Raw genomic sequence first — 22,336 nt, 5'->3', positions numbered from 1 at the left:
CCATTCTCAGGGGATTCTTTGGAATTCCAAATCTCATTTCATAAAAGTGATTATACTACCTTTTTCTTTTTCATAAAACAACTATTACCATGTATTTCATCAAGGAAGACAGGAAGCAGGGGATGGGATCCTTTGTGGTGGAGGTATAGGCAATGGTTTTAGATTTCAGGGTTGGTTGAGAGTAGTGGTTGCAGCAAAGTGTAAGCATTCAGTTTGGGATTTGAAGGCATGACCTTGGGAACTAATTGAGTGTGCCGGCTTGCTCTGTCAAAGGAACCCCTGAATTGGCTAAATAACGTATAAGAGATTTCCATTGGGCAATGGAGGAAAATTGAATTATTTAGTGTATTTCCATTTCAATGGGTTAATCAAGATAATTGCTGTTTTCCTGGATCTTTGTCTTTCGTTGTAATTAACAAGGCCCTTGTTTGGCCACAGGAACTTAGCCAGTGAACTTTGTACAAATTGCTGTGACATTTTTTTGGTGCAAATTGTGTTTAAAAGTCTATTATAGATCTGTTGCCTTTGGATTCTAGGACTATGAGGAACTGATGCTTGATCAAGCTTGAGAAAAATTTACAGTTCAAGGATTTGAGTTCATTTGGGATTAACAAACTCAGCAGGAGGCAGCAGGGCAGAGCTGACATGACAGCAGGAGCTCTGGCATCAGACTTTGGTTGTGATCCTGGTTCTGCCATGTTCTCACTATGTAGCAGAGAGCTTCTCTGAGACTCAGTTTCTATTTCTGTAAAACGGATACTGTCACTCATCTTCCAGAGCTGTTACGGGGATTCAATGCAATAATGTGATTCTTAGCCCATCTCTGGTGCTCAACAAGGCTACTTCCTTCCCCACGTCCTGCATACTTAGCTAATTAATGGGCATATTTTCAGTAGTCGCAGTTGTTTGGAACATGGCTAAGACCTTGAAAAAAAATCTTAAAAAGATCTAAGTAGCAAAAAGAGAAGGTACAATGTCCATTCATTACACTAGCTCCTAGAGAAGGATCTCAGATGCATATGCATTTGTTCTGGCTAGGACTGGAATAAGCTGGACTTCTGATTTTCCGATCACACTACTCAAGAAGCCCTACCTTAGATGAGGGGAAGGGAAGTGCTCTCCTTGTGGTGGGTGCCACCACTGATGAAACACACAGTGACACGATAGTGCCACACTGAGGAAGGAAGCAGTAAAATGATACCCTGTGACAGGGGAGCTGACTAAAGAACAGTTTTCCATCCTCTTTGGCCAGGGGCAAAGTGTTCTGTAGCCTCATATCCTCTCCTCTGGCATAAAATGCAATTGTGGTTGTTCCTTATTAATGATCTTGCCTCAAACCCATTATATCTCTATAATGGGTTTGAGAAAGGAGGCGCAGAAAGCATTTGTTAAGTGACACCCAAAATGTTAAAATGAAAAAAAAGTTCTGAAACTTGAAGATGTGAGCTTCGATTACATGGGAAATTCATCTGCATGGACCTGTTCTTTCTCCCCTTGCCATTGTTTCTGGAAGTGGCCATACACAGATACTAGCATTCTCTCAAGTGCATTTTATCTACATTACCTCCCTGTGGGATGCTGGGCAGCTATTTCCATTGTACAGATGTGACAACGGAGGCCTAGAGAGATGCAAGCCCAAGTCTCCTAATGCCAAAATTCATGCCTTTTCCACTACATCACATTTCTTCCTAGGAGCAATCGGCTGTAATATGAACATGCAGAACACATTGTAGGTAATGGTTTGCATCTCAAATTCTGAGCCAAAATGAAATATATCCCCAAATTACCACTCCATCAACTCAGCTCTAATCGTACAATATATCTCATGAAATAAAATCATCAAATACCCTTGTGATACTTACTCATAAAATGTTGTCCATCCATTTTCATTGCTCTTGGTTGCCAGAAGGCCAGAATTACCATGGTATGTCATCATGGCCAACTCATGGCCTTGTGTGGTCACACTCTTGAGTGCGCTGTTGGTGCCCATAGTCACCCAGTACACCTGGCCATCGGGGACCACCAGCCAGAGGGGCATCCCGGTCGAGTCTCGGCGGACATTCACCATGTTGCCATTGTTGTCTGTGATGAGTGTGACGTCGCCGTCCCCAGTGTAGGTGAAGTTGTACAGGTAATCTCCTGTGGGTAGACTTTGGGTGTACAGATGCTTTCCACTGGTGTCAAACAGGTAGAGCTCCTGGTCAATTGGTGAGGACAGCTCATACATGTTCTGGGTGTTGAGAAAGGGCTTGTTCTTCCTGATAAACCGAATTCGGATATTCCCCAGGTCAGCAACATAGAGCTCCCCATCAGCACACACAGCCAAGGAAGATGGGGTGTTCAGCTTTGCATCCTTGGCATAGCCATCATCTCCAGAGAAACAGTCACAGTTGGCATCGTTTTTACAGTCACAGCCACTGGGGGCCCCGGCAACCAGTGAGATCTCTCCACTAGTGGTGACCTGTCTGATGCGGTTGGTCTTCTTCTCATCGGTCTCAGCAATGTATAGGACCCCGTTGTGTGAGACAGCTAAGGCGGTGGCTGACTCCAGGGTTGCATGGATGGCCACCTTGCTCAGCAGGAAGTGGTCGATGCCGGGGACCTGGCAGTGCATGGGTCTCCCAGCGACAATGCGCACCTGGTGGTTTTCAGAGATTTGCAGGACCACATTGTTGTCAAGGACGTAGAGGGAGTTGTCCATTGGGTTGATGGCTAAGTCTGTGGGCCACTCCAGGCGAACCTGACAACAGAGACACTGATACTCAGTCGCCTGGCAAGCTGCCCACCACTATTCCTCCCCCAGCATGTATAGCTCGTGATAATGTCCCCAGTGCCTTTAACACACTCTCCTGCCTGATCTCACAGTGGCCTGTCATCAACAATGGATGCCAGGGCAGCCCGGGTGGCTCAGTGATTTAGCGCTGCCTTCAGCCCAGGGCGTGATCCTGGAGTCCCAGGATCAAGTCCCACGTCAGGCTCCCTGCATGGAGTCTGCTTCTCCCTCTGCCTGTGTCTCTGCCTCTCTTTCTGCGTTTTTCATGAATCAATAAAAATCTTTAAAAAAAAAAAAAAACTTGCTTTAAAAAAACAGACAAACAATGGATGCCAGCCCCCTAATCAGAGGGAAACCATGCAAGAGCTGTCACTGAAACACCTGATGGTCTCCATTAGACTCACAAAACACAAAGAAAGGAATAAAAAGAAAAAAAAAATAGCAAAGAAACAAAAAAAAAAGTAAACAAGATATAGACCTGGGAGCCAGACAGGCCTAGTAATAACCTAACCTAACCCCACCATTATGACCTTTGGCAAGTTACTTTGCCTTCTGTGCCTCAGTATTCACTTCTGTAAAATAAGACTGACAGTAGTGCCTGACCCACAATAACCACACAAACAATGACAGCTGATGTGATGGAGCGGGGAGGGGGAGGCAGGTGGAGCCTGGATACTGGAACAGGAATTGTTTGGATGTGCTAGATCTACATGAACTGTTGATATGATACCTGTATGAAAGACAGCATCTCAACCTACTGAGTTCATGGATTAATACATAATCAGGTGCTGAGGATGTAAAGACAAAATAGCCATGGCCCCTGACAGCTCCAGATCAGTGATTCTCAAATCTGGCCACAGATTCCAATCTCCTATGATGATTTTAGAAAGTATTGGTGTACAAATCCCACCTCCGGACAATTAAGTCAGATTCCTGAGTGTGGGGCTCAGGTAGTGGCATGTTTTCAAAAGCTTTCTGGGTGAGTCAAATGTGGGACTGGGAATTACAATTGCATCCTTTCTCCTTCAAGTGTGATTGTTGGCCCAGTGGCACGGCATCGCATGGGAGCTGGCAAGAAACCCAGGACGGCAGGCCTCACCAAACCTACTGAATCTGAATCTACATTTAAACAAAATCTCTGGATGACTCATGTGCACACTGAGGTTTATGAATCTCTGCTCTAGATGATGGTTTGTAGCACCTCAGAGAACAGGTCCTCCTGGAAGAGATTAATGAAGGTGGCAATGGGAATGAGGGGTTCAGAGGTCCTGGGGCCCATGCCTGAGCCTCCTATGAGCCAGGCTGGGAAGCTGGCAGGGATGATGGTGAGCTTTCAGGTGGGCACACCCGGGATGCTGCTGGCAGGGTCTGAGGTGAGGATGTTTTGTGGGTGGATGTGGAGGCTGGATTGTTGGACACAGCACACTGGGAAGTGCTGGCACTAAGGGAAGCCATTTGCCAGCTGTGTCCCCAAGGGGTCATCCAGCCACAGTGTACTTGGGCTGGATGCATCCCCTCCATCTGATTTGTGTACCCTGCCCCTAGGGACTCATTGCTTTAGGCTCCTGAGCCCCCTATAAGCCCTTGACATTCTGTCTAATTTCAGGTTTATTTAAACAAGTATATGACTTTAGATAAGAAGTTTCTCTCCCAGGAATTTACTCCTGTACACCATTGTCTACAAGGGTGTACATCACAGCCATTTTTTAATAATGGTAAAAAAACAAACAAACAAACAAACAAAAAAAACCCTGCAACCAACTCAGACGCCTATCGACAGAGAACTGGCTAAATAAATGATACTATTTAGTTCGCCCATAAGGTAGACTACTCTGTGTACCGATTAAAAGTGATGTTATAGATGGATAATTAATGAGATGGGAAAATGTTTGCTATGTATTAGTTGAAAAGAACAGGTTACAGAATTGTAAGCACAGTGTGATCCCAATTAGGGGAAAAATGCAACCACAAATTAGATAAATTATAGATAGAGGGAAGATGAAAAGCTTGGGAGTTATACATCAAAACGTTAACCATACTCAGATCTGAGGTAATTTTAACTTTCTTCTTTGTAATTTTTAACTTTTTACCTTTTCTACAATGTCCATGTGGTAGTTTACTAATATAAAAAGATACCCCAGCAAATTACATACTCCATAAGATATATGGAGATGTGGCCTCCTCCACCTGACCCTCCAGCTCTGGGCCATCCCCAGGCCCTGTTTCCTGCTCTTCCTGTTCCCTCACTCCCAGCCTGGGCCCCTTGGCCCCCACAGAGCCAGAGCCAGAGCCAGAGCCAGGGCCCCTGGCCAGAGCCAGAGCGGCTCCTTCACACTTCCCAGTGTGCTCGAGCTCAGCGTCACAGCAGCCCTTGGCTGCATCAAGAACAGTTTACTCTAAAGTGACAGGGGAATTTTCAATTTCCTAAAACCCATTTCTTGTCAACACTAGCTGCTAAATATTTTATGCCTTCTGGTCTTGTGGCACCTTGGGGACCTGCTTGCTCAGACCTTTCTGCCAGTCATTATGATGAAAAGATGGTTACCTGATGGGTGGGTGGGGAGGGGGGTGGGGGAGAGGGATGAGGGGGGAAGCAAGGAAGAGCAAGTGCTGTCCTGCTCTCTCCCTCCTTCCTGCGCTGCACAAAGGCTCTTGGGAAAGAAGAAACAGTGGTCTCGGAGTCAGTCCTGGCTCTGTCACAGAGCCCGTGTGATGGTTCTGAAGCAGACCAAGCACACGAGCTTCTCTGATTTCACCTCCTGGTAGTGACGGCCACACCAAGGCTTAATGTCCTGTCACCAAAATGGAGGAAGGAGACTTGAGAATTCCTGTGGACCCTCGGGCTCCCATGTTCTGCGGTCCTGAGAGGGGACGGAGCAACCTCTCCCCTGCCCTCCTGAATATTCGATGCCTTTCTCAAAGTGCTCTGAGGTGACTGCCTTGTTGCAGAGTTATTCTCAAAACATGAATTGCCAAGTGGATGAATGAATGTGACTGATGAATGGCATAGAGCGAGCGAGAGATTTGAGGCCAGGGTGGCTGGCTTCTTGTCTCAGTCCCACAATTACTACAGGTGTGCGTTACTTAAACACTTTGAACTTCTTTCCTCATATGTAAATGGGGGTGATAAATATTACATAGAGTGATTGTGAGGATCAAACAAGACGTTGTACAAAGCATTTCTTTTGTAAATCGTAAAGAGGAATGAATATTTACAGCTTACTACTAGCTCCCAGGTACAGTGCTAGGCAATTTATATACACGATTTCATTACAAAATTCTTTTCCACATTCCTGATGGCACCTAGCAAGGGCTCTGCATTTATAACCGCATTTTTTCCTCCAAGCCTCAGTTTCCTTATCTGTAAAATGGGGTAGATAATATCATCTCTTGGGATTATCCTGACAGCTAAATAAGAAAAGTGGAGTCGTATCCATCTCTGTATTCCCATTTCCAACAGTGCCTGGCACGTGATAAGTTCTCAAGAAATCATTTTGAACCCTCCGGGCACAGTTATACTCTGTAGTCTGCTGAGCTAGGAACTAATCCCCTCTTTGGACTAGGTTGCAACATCATCTGTTCCTTCTCTACTCTATGCCTCCCTCTAGTATCTCCTCAGGCCTGGTCTTCATCTTCTCCCAGGGGAGATGGTCTGAGTTCCTTGCTTTGCATTCCTGCCTCTGAGCTGTGTTCTTGGCTCTCTGGCTTACTTCCCTGCTCCCCATGGGGCAGTAAAAAAGCTCTGAGTGTTTGTACAGAGGAAGCTCTCAGAATGAAAGCCAGGACCCCCGCCCGCATGCGTGTGGAAAAATATAAGCCTGTGTCTGGACAGTTTGGTAAAAATGATTCCATGCTTAGTTTCAGAGGAGGGTAGTAAGGACCAGGGGCAAAGGGACTGTAGTCCAGGATTTCTGCAGCTAAGGGTGGGTTTTTCCCCCCCACTTCACTATATGCCAGCTGTCCCTCCAAGACTTTGATCTGGCTGCTTGGCAACACTAACTAAAGCTAAACAGCTTTCCAACGTGTGGGTTGAAAATTTTCAGCGCCCTGTGCTGGCTGGTGCAGGGCTCATTTTGAGAATCAAAAATACTCGCATGCACATCCTCAGGCATGGCAGCTTCCTGACGGGTAATTCAAGCTTGCTCACAGACTGGAGAGGGAAATTCTCGAGCCAGCAAGGGGAAGCCTGCCAAATTGGGAAGACGAGTGGCAGAGAACAGATTCCATTTGGGAGCGTAACAATCACGTTAGTTGGTGCAGAGGAAAACTGCACCAGCAACTGCAAGGGGTGTGAGGCGGGTGCTGGGACCACCAGCGGCAGCCATGGGGCTCTGGGGATGGCGCCCCATGACCATGCTGCTAACAGGCAGGCCTGACCAGTGAGGCCTCCCAGCCTCTGCTGCCCGCTGAGTACAGGGAGCAAGCAGGTCAGCAGTTGGTGGCAAAGGGCCTCTTGCAGGCTCCCCTACAAGTGAGGGGTTTCAAAAGCTAAGTGAGGTTATTGCTGACACTACTCTGCAATTTAATGTAACTCATGCCTTCCCTTTTCCTTGGTTTTGCTAATGTTGCCAAGAAGGATATTCACTGATTCAGCTCTGCCAGGCTCTACCCAAAGCATCTAGCAATAAAGGACATTTCCCTTGCCAAGACGTTGTGGGACAGACTAGGGACATGTTGAATGGCCAGTCACTGGGTCTACACTGGATTCCTGGTGTTCACTGCTAAGGTCCAGACTCTTTGGCATGGCATGGGAAAGTCCCTCCCTAACTGGCCCCAAATCATGCTTCCAGCTTCAACTCCTGCTTCTTTATTCCAAGAACCCTCTGCTCCTGCATTCAATCTTCCGATGGTCCTTGAACGTACCAGGCCCATTAATTTCTTTGCACCTTTGCATATGCTGCTCCCTTCGTGTGAGATGTCTCTGTTTGTCCTTGCCAACCAGCAACCTCTAAGTAACCTTCAGTCCTGCCAAGCTGAAGTCAGTTATTTCCATTTTAAAGATATAAAAAGAGAGGTTCAAAGGACTTCAGGAACTTGTCTGAAGTTCCTTAGCTAGTGAGTGGCAAAGCTAGGACTCAGTCCATCACCAACTATGGGTTATATGCCTACTGTTTAGCAGGCACCCTGGTTACAGCAGAGGAAAAGATGAACAGAATTCCTGGTCCTCGTGTAGTCGACCATATAGAAAGAGAAAAGACAATGTGCAAGGACCCATAAGTGTTTCCAAAGAGGAAATTCACAGGCAGCTATGGGTTTAAATTCACAGCATGTGAATCTCTGCTGCCTTTGAAACTTCCCTGGGCAGATTTCTTCCCTGTCCCCTGAGGTCCCTCTCTCACCTACCTGTCACCCCTGATGGTGAAGTCCCAGAGCACTGAGCTATGACACTCTTAAGTGGTTTCCCCAGGCCCAGTGCCAGGAGTATGCTTTAAAGGGCCAGCACAGTATAAAGATATTGGACTTGCGGGAGGGATAGATGCCCTGTGAGAGGATGAGGGTGCAGACCCAGAGCTCTAGAGGGCCAAGCTTTCTCTTTACCTGAGAAATATCCATGACAGAGTCACAGCTGAGGGGCCGGGCTGAAGTAAGGTCATTGGAGCCCAGCAGGGTGGAGATGACTCCATTCTGATCGATGCGTCTGATCATGGTGCCGTCCACGAAGTAAATCAGCCCAGATTTGTCCACCGTGATGCCTGGGAAAGAGAAGCCGAAACAGGAAATCAATGCTAGAGGTGGTTGACAACCTATGTGCTCCTGGAGCCTTGCAGGGTGATGGTGAACCTCCCCTCTGTGATTTGATGACATCCTCCCTACAGGATTCATTCCCCTTCTATTTTTTTAAAAAAGATTTTATTTATTTATTCATGAGACACACACACACACACACACACACACACACAGAGAGAGAGAGAGAGAGAGAGAGAGAGAGAGAGAGAGAGAGAGGCAGAGACACAGGCAGAGGGAGTAGCAGGCTCCACGCAGGGAGCCCGACGGGGGACTCAGCCCCAGGACCCTGGGATGGTGACCTGAGCTGAAGACAGATGCTCAACCACTGAGGGTGCCCTGATTCATTCGCTTCTAAAGGCCTGAAGACAGATGCCCAGGGGCATAGGGTGACTTGTTTAGAGCAGGGATTAGAACTGGAGTCTTCTGATTCTCCTGGGCTCTGGTCTTTCTACCTTACTGCCTCTGGAGATTTTTTTACCTATCAGCTTAGTTAGCTACCGAAACTAGACTCATGCTTCTGGGGTTTTGTCACACACTAGAGGTAGCAGTGGAGAATCTTTTTCAATGTCAAAACCGTGAATTATTTAAGTTAACCTACTAATGAAGCCTTGTAATTATAATAACCAAATCCTCTTTTTGGTAACAAGTTTTCTTTTCTTCCAAGATAATCATCCTTCATGTTTTTCTATTCTGTTATTGTTTTATTTTCATCAGTTATTATACATATATAGAGCCTACACACGAAACCTTTGGATGTGTGAAATAAATGCCTAACAAAAGGCATGTGGAAGATAGCAGCCTGAATTCACCATTCATTTTCTCCATGACCAACTGCATGACTTTGGGCAAGTCACTGGGTATCTTTGCATTAGTATTCTCAGCTCTTAAATGAAGGGATTGTTCTAAATTTGTGCTTCTCACTCCTGGATGTGTTTTCTATTATGCACCCCACAGGTAGCTGGTTCAGAGAGCCCCAGGTGGAGCTTGCATATCTAAGTGTATTTTTGACAAGCACCTTGGGTGATAACACATAAAACAAAGTTTGAGAAGCAGTGTAATGAATCAATGCTTCTTAACCAGTGATGTGTATCAGAATTGCCAGAAAATTTTTTTTTAAGAATTTTAATTTTTGCCAACACATACCTGCTTGGCCTCACTCCTGGAAATACTAATTCTAGGGGTGGCTGGGACTGGGACCAAGGTATGTTTTATCGTGGGTGATACTGATTTACACTCCAAATTTCCATCCCAAGAGTTAAACATAGCCCAACCAAACTGAGAACTGCTTAGGGGTGCTGGGGCTGAGAGACAAAGGAGATGTGCCTCCCCCTAGGAGCACACAGTCTAGATGGGGAGGGAGAGAGGGAGTCAGGGCCACGTGGAGTGCCCAGGGAGTGACATGATGACATAAGGAGATTCTGGTCAGTTCTGTTCTGTCTCCTCTGGGCATCAAAATGAAAGAAGGGGTCGAGAAAAGCTTCACAGAGGTAGAGAGACTTGCAAGAGAAAGCTTTCCAGTTGTATAACCTTGGCCATGTCACTTCACTAAGTCTAGCTTCCTCATCAATGAAATGAGAATAATGACAGCTATGACAGCTGACTGCAACTATTATTAGTGACTCAATAATTATTCATGACTTATAATTAGGAGAATTTGACTAGTGCTTTGTGAAGGCCCTTGCTCTGGGGGTCCACATGTCCAGGACCCAGGGTGGTTTCAGACACCCAGGGGCCTCTGGGTGATGAAGGCCCCCTGGAGCAGTAGTTCTGTCCCCCCCCCCCCCCAAGGCAGCTCAGGGCTGGAGAGTAATTTCACACAGAGAACAAGGCAGCCTTCAGGCTGGGAAGCCTTTCTTCTGTCCCTGCCTAGAATGTAAATTAATCACATTCTTTAAGGACCAGGACAGGAGTTTTCTGGTCTGCCTGGTTATGCTCTGTCTTTCTCTTCCATCTGCTAGGACTGATGAGTGCTCCGCCAACAATCAGGTTTCTTGTTTACAAAGTTGGCTGCACAGGCTAATAGAAGTGATCTGCCCCCTGATTAATTACTTCAGTTTTTCTCCTTTTGTTGTGCTAAATAGATGGACATCTTTGCTCCTCCCCGCTGTGAAGTGTCTGCATATTGTGGCACCCTTGTCATTTCTCTCTGGGTTAATTACAGGCTTTTGGGCAATTTCACTGCCACTACATCTGTGTGCCTGCGTGCGCGCATCTGCGTGTGTGAGCGGAGGGTGGAGAACACACGTGTGTGTGGAGCCACTGAGAAAGGCCTGGAGAGAATCACATTTTCAAAACAAACCATTTAATTCCAAGACAATAGAATGTTGTAACTGAACATGGTCTCGGGGGATCCACGTGGCCCTGTCTGCTCATTTACCACGGGGAACACAGACCCACAGGAGCAGGGGAGCTGCCGGGGAGCGGCAGGACCAAATCAGAATGCAAGGCCCCCAAGTGCAAGCCTGGCGCTCTTTCCTCTGGAGGTTGCTTGCTCAGGGTTAGGAAATCCTAGTTAGGACCGTGGAAGTCACAACACTTAACCCCACAGTTACCACCTGACCAGTGCCGGTGTGTAGGAGAGAGGCTATGACACGATGTATGAGATGGTGTGATAACGTAATGTAATGTAACAATTAAAATAGAAATCACTATTTATGAGATGTTTATCAAGTGTCTGGAACCACTGACCATTTCACTCCTGATAATATTTAATCTGACTACAGCTGTGCAGGACATTTCTATTACACAGACGAGGAAACAGGTTAAGCGACTCGCCCAAACTCACACGGCTCTTAGGCGGCAATGTCTGAATTTGAATACAGAGCTGCCTGATTTCACTAGAGTTTATGCTTTGACTGGAAAGTGCATATACCAACTGCATTTTAGCAACCACTTTCACAGACATTAATTCCATTCACTAGGGACACAGCTGGGTCTGTGATTTCAGAGAGGCCCTGAAATCTGGCACTACTTACTAATACAATCATATATGACATTTTTGTGGGATATTGTATATGAAATGTATTAACTTTGACCCTCAAAGTTAATACATAGAAGGTATTAATGTCCCATTTGATGGGGGCGCTGAGGTTTAGACACAATAGGTCACCAGCTTTATGGCCTGCACACAGTGACACTTTGCTGATAAACATCAATCATGATGACTTCTCCTCCAAACAGCATTCCCTGTATCATAGGCATGGAGGTCTCTTTTGCCTCTGATTCCCTCACACAGTTCTCCTTGCTTCCCAGCGAGTACCTCTTCCTCTCTCCCACACTGGTGATTCATGTTCAAGTCTTATTTCTTCTGCTACACTGAACTGTCTATGCAACCATAGTGTACCGCACACTCAGGGAACACTTGTGGGATAAGCAAATGAAAAACTGTAACTGTGCGTATTAAGAGGTCTAACTTTTTGAAGGACTCAAAACTGAAGCCTACAGTTTACCCATCCTATGGCCTGTGAACATCTACAAAGATGATATGCTGCAATGTTTTTATAAAACAGTGACATGAGAGAAAGCGTGAATGTCCAGCAGTAGGGGACTGATAAATGATTGATGGAATGCTATACAGCCATAAAAAATGAGTACAGAGGAGACTAATAACATGGAAAAATGTCATGATATACCAGTTAGGGAAAAAAAAAAGTAGGTTTCTTTTTTTTTTTTTTTTTTTTTTAAAAGTAGGTTTCTAAGACAGTTTAACATCTCCTCATCTGTCTATTTCTGGTGAGCACACAAACACATGCACACCAACACATAGAAAAAAGACTAGAAGAAAAGATGGGAACTGCTACCGGGGAATATTTCCAGCTGGTGGAATCATGGCAATTTTAACTTTTCTCTTTAGACTTCTTGATATTTTCCAAAATGCTTTCACAAGGATAAACATGCATTTCTGTCAAAAATGGGGTAGGTCTTAAGCCTGAATTTTGCTATCACATGGGACTGATTTACAATTTTTTTTCCAATCCTAAGCCTAATTTCCTGACTCCTGGGAAATAAATGATTAGGACCCCAAGCAGTGTTACTGATTGTGTTTAAAAAGCAGGGCCTTACCTCTGGGGTTGGTAAGTGTGGCTTCGGTGGCCTTGCCGCCGTCCCCGCAGCGAGTGTCATCGAAGGGGAGGCACTGGTCACCTGTCCCCGCCACCACCTCGGAGTTCTTGACAAGGTCCTTCACCACCACGGTGGACTTGATCTTAAAGACCCGCCGGCTGTTGGTGTCTGAAAGGAAGACAGCCCCGCTCATGGGGTCCGTGGTCAGGTAGTATTTATGCGCTGGGCTGTGACTGTGAAATAAAGACACACCAGTGGTGAGGACTTCCTTCCTTACCATCAGGTGACCACAGAGGTATAACTTGAATCTGAGCAAAACATCACATGGGGATGGTATCTCTCTCTTGGGTGACGGTTCTGCAATTTTTCTGACCCTAGTGGTTGGCTTCACTATCCCTTTTACCGAACTAACTGTTAATACAAAAAGCTCTTGCCAGTTACTGTGATGCCCTGCCCAGCACCATGTCTGTATTAGGCACTCAACACACATTTGCTTAAAAGGATGACCAGGGGGGCTTACCACCCATGGCCTGTAAATCCAAGCCAGAAACACAAGAGGGCTTGCCTTTAAGAAAACACTTCAAGGGGCGCCTAGGCGGCTCAGTCGGTTAAGTGTCTGCCTTTGGCTCAGGTCATGATCCTGGGGTCCTGGAATAGAGCCCCACATCGGGCTCCCTGCTCAGCGGGGAGTCTGCTTCTCCCTCTGCCCCTCCCCAGCTCATGCACTCTCTCTCTCTCAAATAAATAAATAAAATCTTAAAAAACAAAACAAAACAAAACAAAAACACTTCAAGAGTTCAAAACACAAGCCCTTCTTTCGCAAGTTTGTACAGCAGCCTCCCCCACCTCAGGACTGGCTAAGACCCTGGCCAGAGCTGACTCCCAGTCGGTGGCAATACAGTCTTCTGTTGACTCAGACCCATGTTATTATCGGGAGCCCAGGAGTCTCCCTTCTACAGTCAGATATAATGACTTGCAGGATTCGTTTGTAATCTGCAGCAACGCCCAAGGAAAAATAAATAAAACAAAGGGAGTGGTTCTGGTGATTGTTCGGTTTCTAGAAAGCAGTCATAAGAACGAGGCTGTGCTGACAGAGGGACATAAAGGCAGACCACAGCTATACGGAGGGTTGCGGAGACAAGGCACAGCCCCTGGGCACATGGCAGGAAAAATGCACAAGTTTTGGAATCAGATCAGTCTGGCTTCCAAGTCTGGCTCTGTCATTTCCAGGTTCTGAAACTTGGGCAAGTTACCTGGCCTTCTGACCCTCAAGTTTCATCATCTGCAAAATGGGGTATTAACAGCTACCTTGAGAAAATTATCTAAAATCTTAGGTGAACAATATTTAGCTTAGTGTATGGCACATAGCAGATAGTCAATGATCGTTAACGGTTATTTTAAATCCTAGTCATTATGTCTGTTTTGCAGTTAGACAGGACCACAGAGTAGGTATCCCTAATTAAACCTGAGTTTTCCTATCACGTGGTCCTGCTTTATAATTTCTTCCAAGTCTAGGCTGAATTAAAGCCGGATTCCTAGCTCCTGGAAAGCTAGTTTTCAGGTCCTGTGCATGGGCTGGTCACTCCTGGGCGTCACACTGCATCTTAATACTGGTGGCCAAAGTCTCAAGGGTCTCTCCCTCTGTTCAGGTTGCATGGCCTGGCACTGGCCATTTTGCCTAGATGGTGGGATACAAACCGTGCTGGGGATTCAGAGGGCAGATGAAGCAGAGCCTAGAGCATCAGTAAAGGAGGGGCACTGTACAAATCCCCCAGACGTAAGTAAGAGAATCAGAAAAAGTCTAGAAGGAAGCTCTTTTACAGTTTATCAGGCATGTAGGTTTTGGGTCCTTTTGAAAAACAAAATTTTACTTTACAGATTGGTGTTTTTTGAATTATATATGAAGATGGGAACATTATCATTCATTCAGTGTCAAGGTCTCTGAAACTTAATCTGGCTCCAACTAGCTGTCATCATAACCATCCCTTGCTTTGGGCATTGTCTTGGGAACTGGATGATTCTCAACAGGGCCAGGTTCCCAGTCCCAAAATATCCTCCCTTTATTTTCTCTCCCCAGATTTAGACTAAGGTGACATGATTTTCTCGAACTGTCCTTCCTCTCTAAGCCGTAACACCACTGTCCCATCACCTCATCCTTCTCAAATAAAAGGCAGGTCTTTCTGCCTGCAGCATGGGTTCTTCCCAGGCCATTCTTCCTTGTTCTAACCCAAATGTCATCACATCACCCCAATGCCCTCCTTTCCAGGATTCCCCATGGCTTCTGGGCTAAGTTTAGACTCCCCAGCCTAGCAACACACAGGGCCCTTTGCACGCTGCAGCTGCCTCATGTCCCTGCAGATGCCCTGCACTCCAGCAGTACTGACACTTTGTCCCCCCCACATCTCTGCACCTCTCTGTACCTGCCATCCCCGTTCTGTGTAATGTCCCGTCCCCTTCCCTTTCCAGCCTGCTGAAATTTTACTCATTATTCACATGTCAGCTCAATGGTACCTTTTCTGGCAAAACCTTCACTGACCCCGGTGCGTGGAGATTCATATCTGTTCATAACTGGGTTACAGGACACTTCACATAATGCTGCAGCTATTTATTTATGAGGCTGTCTCCCAAATCCAGCAGTCAACACTTGAAGGGGAGAGATGGGATTTTATTCACTTTTGTATTTCCAATGTTCAACTTGGTGCCTTCTAGTGCACAGTAGCCACTTGCTTTAAATGGATGGCATCTCCATTTTGAGCTATTTAAATGTCATTTTCATCTAAATTACTTCGTGTTTCTTTTACATCTCTTTTGGGGGAAATTGATAACAGGAGAGATGTCCTGTTGATCTTGAAATGTCCTCTGAGACTTACCCCTAGAATGCAGCACAGATTTAATCTTCCTAGATGACACGGATGCTGGCTAAATAAAATGCAGTGACCTTAGATCCCACTCTGCAATGCAGGGCAGCCTTGGTCTCTCTGCTTTCCTGATGACAGCTGTGAGGTGGGGGAGATCATTTCATTTCTTTGTGCATCACTCATGATAAACTGGTGCTATCCACCTTGGCAGAAAATGTGTCCCTGAGGGAGTACAGTGGGGGCCCTGTCCACTTAGATTAGCCCCCTGAATTTCTGGCTCATGTCTTCCTGCACTGACCCACAGGAGTGCCACTCATGTAGAGTTTCTCAGCTCAGTAAATTCCAGAAGAGGGGGGCCCTGGCAGAATTGTCCAGGGAGTCTCGAAAGAGCTGTGGCCCAACTTTTGTGCCCAAGGACATATTTGTGGTCTGGTGGTCAGGTAAGTGTAGGGTAAAGGATGCTAGCTTTGAAATCAGAAGGTGTGGGTTCTAATTTGAGCAGGTCACCTAAATCGCTTAAACTGTAGGTCCCTCGGCTGTCAGCTGATGAAGCTCCTGCTCTGCTTTGCCCACAGGCTTGTCATCAGGATCAAATGAACTTACACATCTCAACAGCCCTTTCCAGTTGGTAGAGCTCTTGGACAGTCTTCAATGCATTTCTTCCTCATGTCACCAGTATAGGGAGCAGCATCTGGACCTCTGCTGGGGGCAGGGCCACCGTTCAGTGGAAGAGAGCTTGCAGAGATGACTGTCACTGCTACCACCTCTGGGTGCTTGTCCTGCCCCAGACACCATCCTAGCATTTTATATGCGCAGCCTGACATTCCTCACAGGTATTGTGTAGGGCAGGGGCTTATTGTTGGTTTCATATACATATATATATGTGTATATATATATATGTGTGTGTGTGTATATATGTGTATATATGTGAAATATATATATATATATATATATATTTCTGAAATATACATTTCAGAAAAACTGAGTCTACTAGAGGTGAAGTGACCTGACAAGGGCCAGAGACTGTTGAGTGGCAGAGTGAGTTTCCAACTCCAATCTTCTTGACCTAAAGGCCGTGTTCTCCCTATTTCCCTACACTGCCTCTCAGGGCCTAGAAAGCGCCACTGCCCTTATGCACCAGGGAGCACCCAATCATGTCCTGAGATACAGCTCCATCATCTCATCTGCAATGCCATTCTGGATTTCCAGGCCCTGCATTCCTCCACCGGATAACTGGCCAATTCCTTTGTGGTGTCACCAGATCCTCAGGAGAACATACTTTTAGTACCTGTAGTACCTTAAGATGCTTTTCTGTTTAGTTGTCTCTTCAATGACATCTTGAACTCTTCAAGAGTAGTGACCAGCTTTGAGCCCTTGCTGCTTAGCTCTGGGCTAGTATAGAGTAAGTGTCCCAGAAAGGTCTACTGAATTTATGAATCAGTGAGTGAATGACTATCTGCCTCCCTGGGAGCATACAGAGGAAATACTAATGCTAATGATCTTACAGTGATAGTGCTCAAACATGACTACATATCAGATTCACCAGAAAAGCTTGAGAAAAGAAAAGAAAAGAAAAGAAAGAAAAGAAAAGAAAAAAAGAAAAGAAAAGAAAAAAGAAAAGCTTCATTGACAACATCTGAAGGGGCTGGGCATCTGTACCTTTAAGATCTCACCAGGTGACTGAGGCACAGTCAGAATTAGAAACTGAGGCCTTATACCAGTGCTCTTCAAATTTTAATGGGCAGATGAATCACCTGGAGATGGTGTTAAAATGCAGATTCCAGTTCAGCTGTTCTGGGGTGTGGCCTGAGAGCCTGTATCTCTAGCAAGTTCTCAGAGGATGCCAGTGTTGCCTGTTTGTACTTCGAGTAGCAAGGCCTTAGAATACTCTAAAAAAACCATACCTGCATGAGATGGACCCCAGGCCCAGCTCTGCAGCAGCAACTGTGTCGGATTCAGCTCTGAATTCCTAGTACCAGGGAAAGGTCACAGCTCTGTTTCCAGAGTCCACCAAGGGACCCACATTCTTTTCTACCTCTGTAAACGGAATTTGGCACCTCTGGAAGCCACGTACACTCTTGGAGACTATGAGGGTATCATTCCTGACATTCATGAGCTGAAATCGAGCCTCATTCTGCCCTCTTTCTGGATGCTGTGGGGGAGTTTCCTGGTAGGAGCTGGGAGTCCAGGCACCCGAGGCAATGTATTCCCTGCTTCTGCGTGAGAATTCTCCCTTTGTCTCAGTGTAACCTCTACAAAGGGGCGTCTTTTGACATCTGGTGGCTGTCCTGGGAGAACTTGATGTGCTGGTTCTTAGAACCAGTGGGAAGAGTCACAAAGACAGGAGTTCGGATACTAGCTATACCGCCCACTCGGTAGGTGACCTGGGGCAAATGGCTTCATTACTCTGAGCCTTAGTTTCTTTATCTGAGAAATGGGGATAATCACAACCACTTCAAAGGGCTACTCTGAGGATGAAATCGTACAAAGAATATAAATCTCTGAGCATAGTGCCCGTTCCATTAAGAAATAAAAATGCCCAATAACTGGCAGCTGGTCACCTGGAGAAACCTTCAGAGTATTTCTGTTGCTGCATAATGGAAAAGCCAAAGCATGTCAGACTTAATATTGTCCTGCCCAACCTATTTTCTGGGGCAGCAAAGGGCTCTCTGGTGGAGAGCTGGGATTGATGGAGACCTGAGTTCAGCCGTACTTCTGAACAACAGCCTTCAAGCGTTCCTTCACGACCCTGGGGAAGAGGTCTAGGAGGAAATGAGGATCCCCGTTACCGCAAAGGGTCTGGCGAGGAAGATGCCCAAAGGATTAGGGGTCCTGAGCAGGCCCTGCGTGGTGGGCAGAGGTGGACAAGATCGCCCTGGGGAGCACACACATACGGGCCGCCACTCCTGGGAACAGCTGAGACAGCAAATGCTCATGGACACAGAGGACAAAATTTTAGAACTTTTTAATCCACTTCTGACATTTACAAATGGGGACACAAAGGCCCTGAGAGACGAAGGGATTTACCGATATCCAGGTGCCAATTAAAATTACAGCTGGGACCTGGGTCTTTTCACTCCTGAGTTTCTTTAGAAAACTGGAGAATGGTAGAAAGAAATTCCTTTTTTCCTTCCACTTTGGTTTACCTCAGAAGCAGTGTTCGGCACCTGAGAAAGTGACAAATTGAGGGAGGGCAGGAAGCTGGCTTTGAAATCATGCCATGAATATATCAAAAGATCACTAAACATCAGAAAAAAAAAAGGTGCCAAACCCACAACTCTCACAGTTTACAGATGATGAGACTGCAAACTGGAAAAGCTGGGTGACCAACCCAGAGGCACATGACGAGTGTATGACAAAGATGGACAAGAACCCTGGTCTCCTGATTCTTCCCAGCTCGGGCCCCAGTAGCCCAACTGCATCCCAGGCAGTTACCACACTGACTGAAGGTTTTAATGTGAAATGCTGGGTTTTTACCCAAGATCTACATAGGAAATGTACTTCTGTGTTTTCTCTAAAACCCAACTTCGGGGGGTGTGCTGATTCATAGTCTAGTATCATCCATACAAAGCTCACTGAAAATTCTTTTAGACTTCAGTGTCAGGAAAACAATATTCCCCCTTGGAGAAGTGAGCATATTTTCCCATTTCTGATAATGCAAACCATGAGAGTAATTAAATTTCTCTGTTTATTCTGGCTGCCAGGAAGCTCATGGTTTAGTTTGACAATCACATATGTGTGTCTTCCTTTTTTCTTTTGTTCTCAACTTCTATTTAATTTACTTTAAGACATATGTCTTTGGTTCTAAGAGGACACAATTACTTTTCTGGGGGAAAAATGGAGATAACTATCATCATCATATAATTGTTATGATGATAGTAATAATACATATAAATATAAATATAATAATAATAATAATAATAATAATAATAATGATAATAATAATTACCATGTCTGCAGTTCCCCTCTTTGCCTGGCATGATGCTCGATACTTTACAAATATCCTCTGTAACCCATAAAAGAGCCTCCAAAAAAGACTTCGTAAACTTCAAGGCGGAAATGAAAGCTCAGAAAGATGAAGTGATTTTTTTCAAGGTCACACAATGGGGGAGCTCCAGCTTTCTCATCTGTAAATTGGGTGTGGCATGAACGCCTACTTCACAGGGTGGTTTGAGGATGAACTACTATATTCTATGTAAATCACCGAGCCCTCTCCCTGCCACACATTAGAGGTTCTATCCATGTTAATTATTATTATAACTTTAAAATAATATATATGATAGCGGCACTTGGGTGGCTCAGTTGGTTAAGCATCTGACTTCAGCTTCGGTCATGATCCCGGGGTCCTGAGATTGAGCCCAAGCTCATCCAGGGAGTCTGCTTCTCCCTCTCCCTCTGTTCCTCCCCACTGCTCCTGCTCTCTCTCTCAAATAAATAAAGTCTTAAGAAAATTAATATATATCATTGTTACATTAATACTATATCTAGTTACATAGGTATGGATATCAACATTACTGGATTTTGGGTCTCTTTCCACCATTCTAAGACTTTCTTTTATCCCAACTTAGCACTTACCCCATGTACCACTTTGACGTGAGCCCCATGTGGATAACTGAAAGCCACCTTTGTAGCAGCCCCAGCTCCATCTGCCCCCAGCTATTGTCAAGTCACCCAGATGTGTGTGAGGCAGGGGGACCCTAAAGTGACTGTTACCCAAGAGTCAGATGAGTGCCACCAAGATGGTGGTGCTGATGGACAGACATTTCTCTTGGTGAGTCTGACGCAGCCCACTCTGCCTGCTGTAGTGTCACTGTGAGCCTCCAGGACAAAACTGCCCCACAACAAAGTTTCTATTTGAGGACCACGATTTTAGGTGGTCCATATGGTCTGAAAAATCCTCCCCCACTCTGTCCTTGCTGGCAAACTTTCTGGTGGGGTCACCTGGCATCGCAGCTACCAAAGCCAAGGCACCCAGAATGTCCACAGAAGTGCAAATCTGAAACCTGTCTTCTTCCAGTTTCTTTGCCTGATCGAGATGTTCTCAAGGCTTCCCATTGTGACCATTGAAGCCACTCAACACAGGACGATGTCCTCATTTATTCCAAGGATAAGCAGACTGGTGTTCAAATTACTATATGCCAAGGTTAAAATTGTTTTCCCTATTATTTCAGTCTGTCGTGTTCACAGACTGCCAGAGTAACTGCTGCTCTCCGCTAGAGATGAAAGGAGTTGAGACTCTCGCCACCCGCCCCCACCATCATTAATGACTTCCTCTCGTGTTAACTGATTGCCTCCAATCAGTTCCAATCGCACAGGATTCATTTGCTTTTGAGCCATGTGAAGTTGACACGTGCAGCTTACCATACAACATGCAACAAGGCAGAGGAGAGACGGGAAATTCTCCACTGGTTGGCTTACCTATGTCTGAAATCTTTATTTCTGACAGAAGACAGGAGAGCAGGGAATAGAAGAAAGAATGAGGTGTTAGCAGCGGGGTTAGAAGCATTATTAGCAGCCTGAAAACTTGACAGCAATGGTACTGTACAATACTATAATAAATAAAGACTTAGCAGCTATGACACTGATTTATTTTATATTGGATATTACTTGTCAGTGAGCTCACTTACAAGCAGCTACATATCACAGAAGAGGCATGGTTTCCCCTGCACCACTACTGCTGAGTTCAGGGGAAGAGGATGTGGCTGACACGCTGCTGCTCCCACCAGGGCTAAGGCAGAGGCTGCAACAGCTAATTCCCACCCCTGTGCAGACACATGCTTGCTGCTGTGTCCCTGTCGGTGTGCGCACTGCCCTATAGAGGGTATGCAAAATTTGCGTAGCTCACCGTGATCTTCCTCATAATGGAATACAGGATTGGAGACACACCATAATTAGAAGCAAGGGGGGTGGGGGACAGGGAAACAGGCCGAGGAGAAAATATATTAAGATGATAGCACATTGATAAATTTGTTTTTCTTTCCAAATTTCATTTACTCCTCCCTTCCCTGCCTCTTGTCTTCTAGGATCTCCCCTCTAATGTGGGAGGGAGGGAGGGAAAATGGGATGTCTTATTTGAAGATGTGAAAATGGGGGCCCAGAGAAGGGTAAGTGTCTTGCCCAAAGTTGTACAGCTTCTCTGCCAAGGTGGCCCAACTCCTTAGTCTATGGCTCTCTCCATTGTTCTACAGGAGAGAAGAAGACAACGTGAGCAGCTGACTGGGGCACACAGGCCTACGGGCTCCTCCTTCCTTGACAGATGCCTGTGGCAATGAAACTCATAAAATAGAGAAGAAAGGCAGAGAATATTCCATTGGTGGTTCTCATCTACTTCATTTGTCTGTGTGTGTGCGTGTGTGTGTGTATGTGCATGTGTGTGTGTGTGTGTGTGTGTATGGATATGAACCCTTTCCTCCTGAGGGCTGCAATGACTGGTCAGCCAGCAAGCCTTCCCTTCCTTTCACATGTGCACTGCAGAGTGAGAGTCTCAGCCAGCAATTACCTCCAGGGAATAATTTAACGTGGCATCAAGCCAAAGTGGCCCTCATTGAGTCTGGTGACAATTCTCTGGTGAGGTAGAGCTGTGTAATGCATGGCCTTCTGGGTTTGGGTCCATCATTCTAGAAGCTGGACCATGGGCAGATTCTTTAAATTCCCCGGGTGTCCTTTTTTCTTGTTTGTCAAGGGCAATAGTGATAAATATTTTATGGGACTATTATATTGGGCAAATAGTTGGGACCTGACAAAAGTAAGCTTCCTTTTCTCTGGCCATTTTGGAGGAATGCTTTCCAGCTCGTGGGCCCATCCTGTTTACGTGGTACCCAGCCCAGGAGATGAATGGATCCCATTCCCCAAAGCAGTTCTAAGGAACTTGATGCAATTTCTCATGAAAGAGAGCATGGGGCTCCCCTGTCTGTAA

General features: G+C 45.8%; 1 protein-coding gene and 1 long non-coding RNA gene across 4 annotated transcripts in view; one reads left to right on the top strand and one right to left on the bottom strand.

Moving 5' to 3' along the window:
- Positions 1–22,336, bottom strand: part of TENM4 (teneurin transmembrane protein 4) — a 2,722,049-nt gene that overhangs the window by 37,045 nt on the left and 2,662,668 nt on the right. For all 3 annotated transcript variants that reach the window (XM_049099077.1, XM_049099079.1, XM_049099078.1), the window contains 4 exons: positions 20,839–20,859; positions 12,563–12,795; positions 8,312–8,466; positions 1,863–2,740 (listed from right to left, as the gene is read on the bottom strand). In XM_049099077.1, coding sequence (XP_048955034.1) covers positions 1,863–2,740; positions 8,312–8,466; positions 12,563–12,795; positions 20,839–20,859 — 1,287 coding nt within the window. The remainder of the gene's footprint in view (positions 1–1,862; positions 2,741–8,311; positions 8,467–12,562; positions 12,796–20,838; positions 20,860–22,336) is intronic.
- On the top strand, positions 1,978–21,740 carry LOC112642108 (uncharacterized). Its single transcript, XR_003125057.2, has 3 exons — positions 1,978–2,131; positions 15,996–16,253; positions 21,609–21,740. It is a non-coding gene; the product is annotated as an uncharacterized LOC112642108 (long non-coding RNA).

This window comes from Canis lupus, chromosome 21 (assembly GCF_003254725.2).
Source record: "Canis lupus dingo isolate Sandy chromosome 21, ASM325472v2, whole genome shotgun sequence".
NCBI classification, from domain to species: domain Eukaryota; kingdom Metazoa; phylum Chordata; class Mammalia; order Carnivora; family Canidae; genus Canis; species Canis lupus.
The sequence above is the reverse complement of the archived record's forward strand: the minus strand, read 5'-3'. Positions and strand labels throughout refer to the sequence as shown.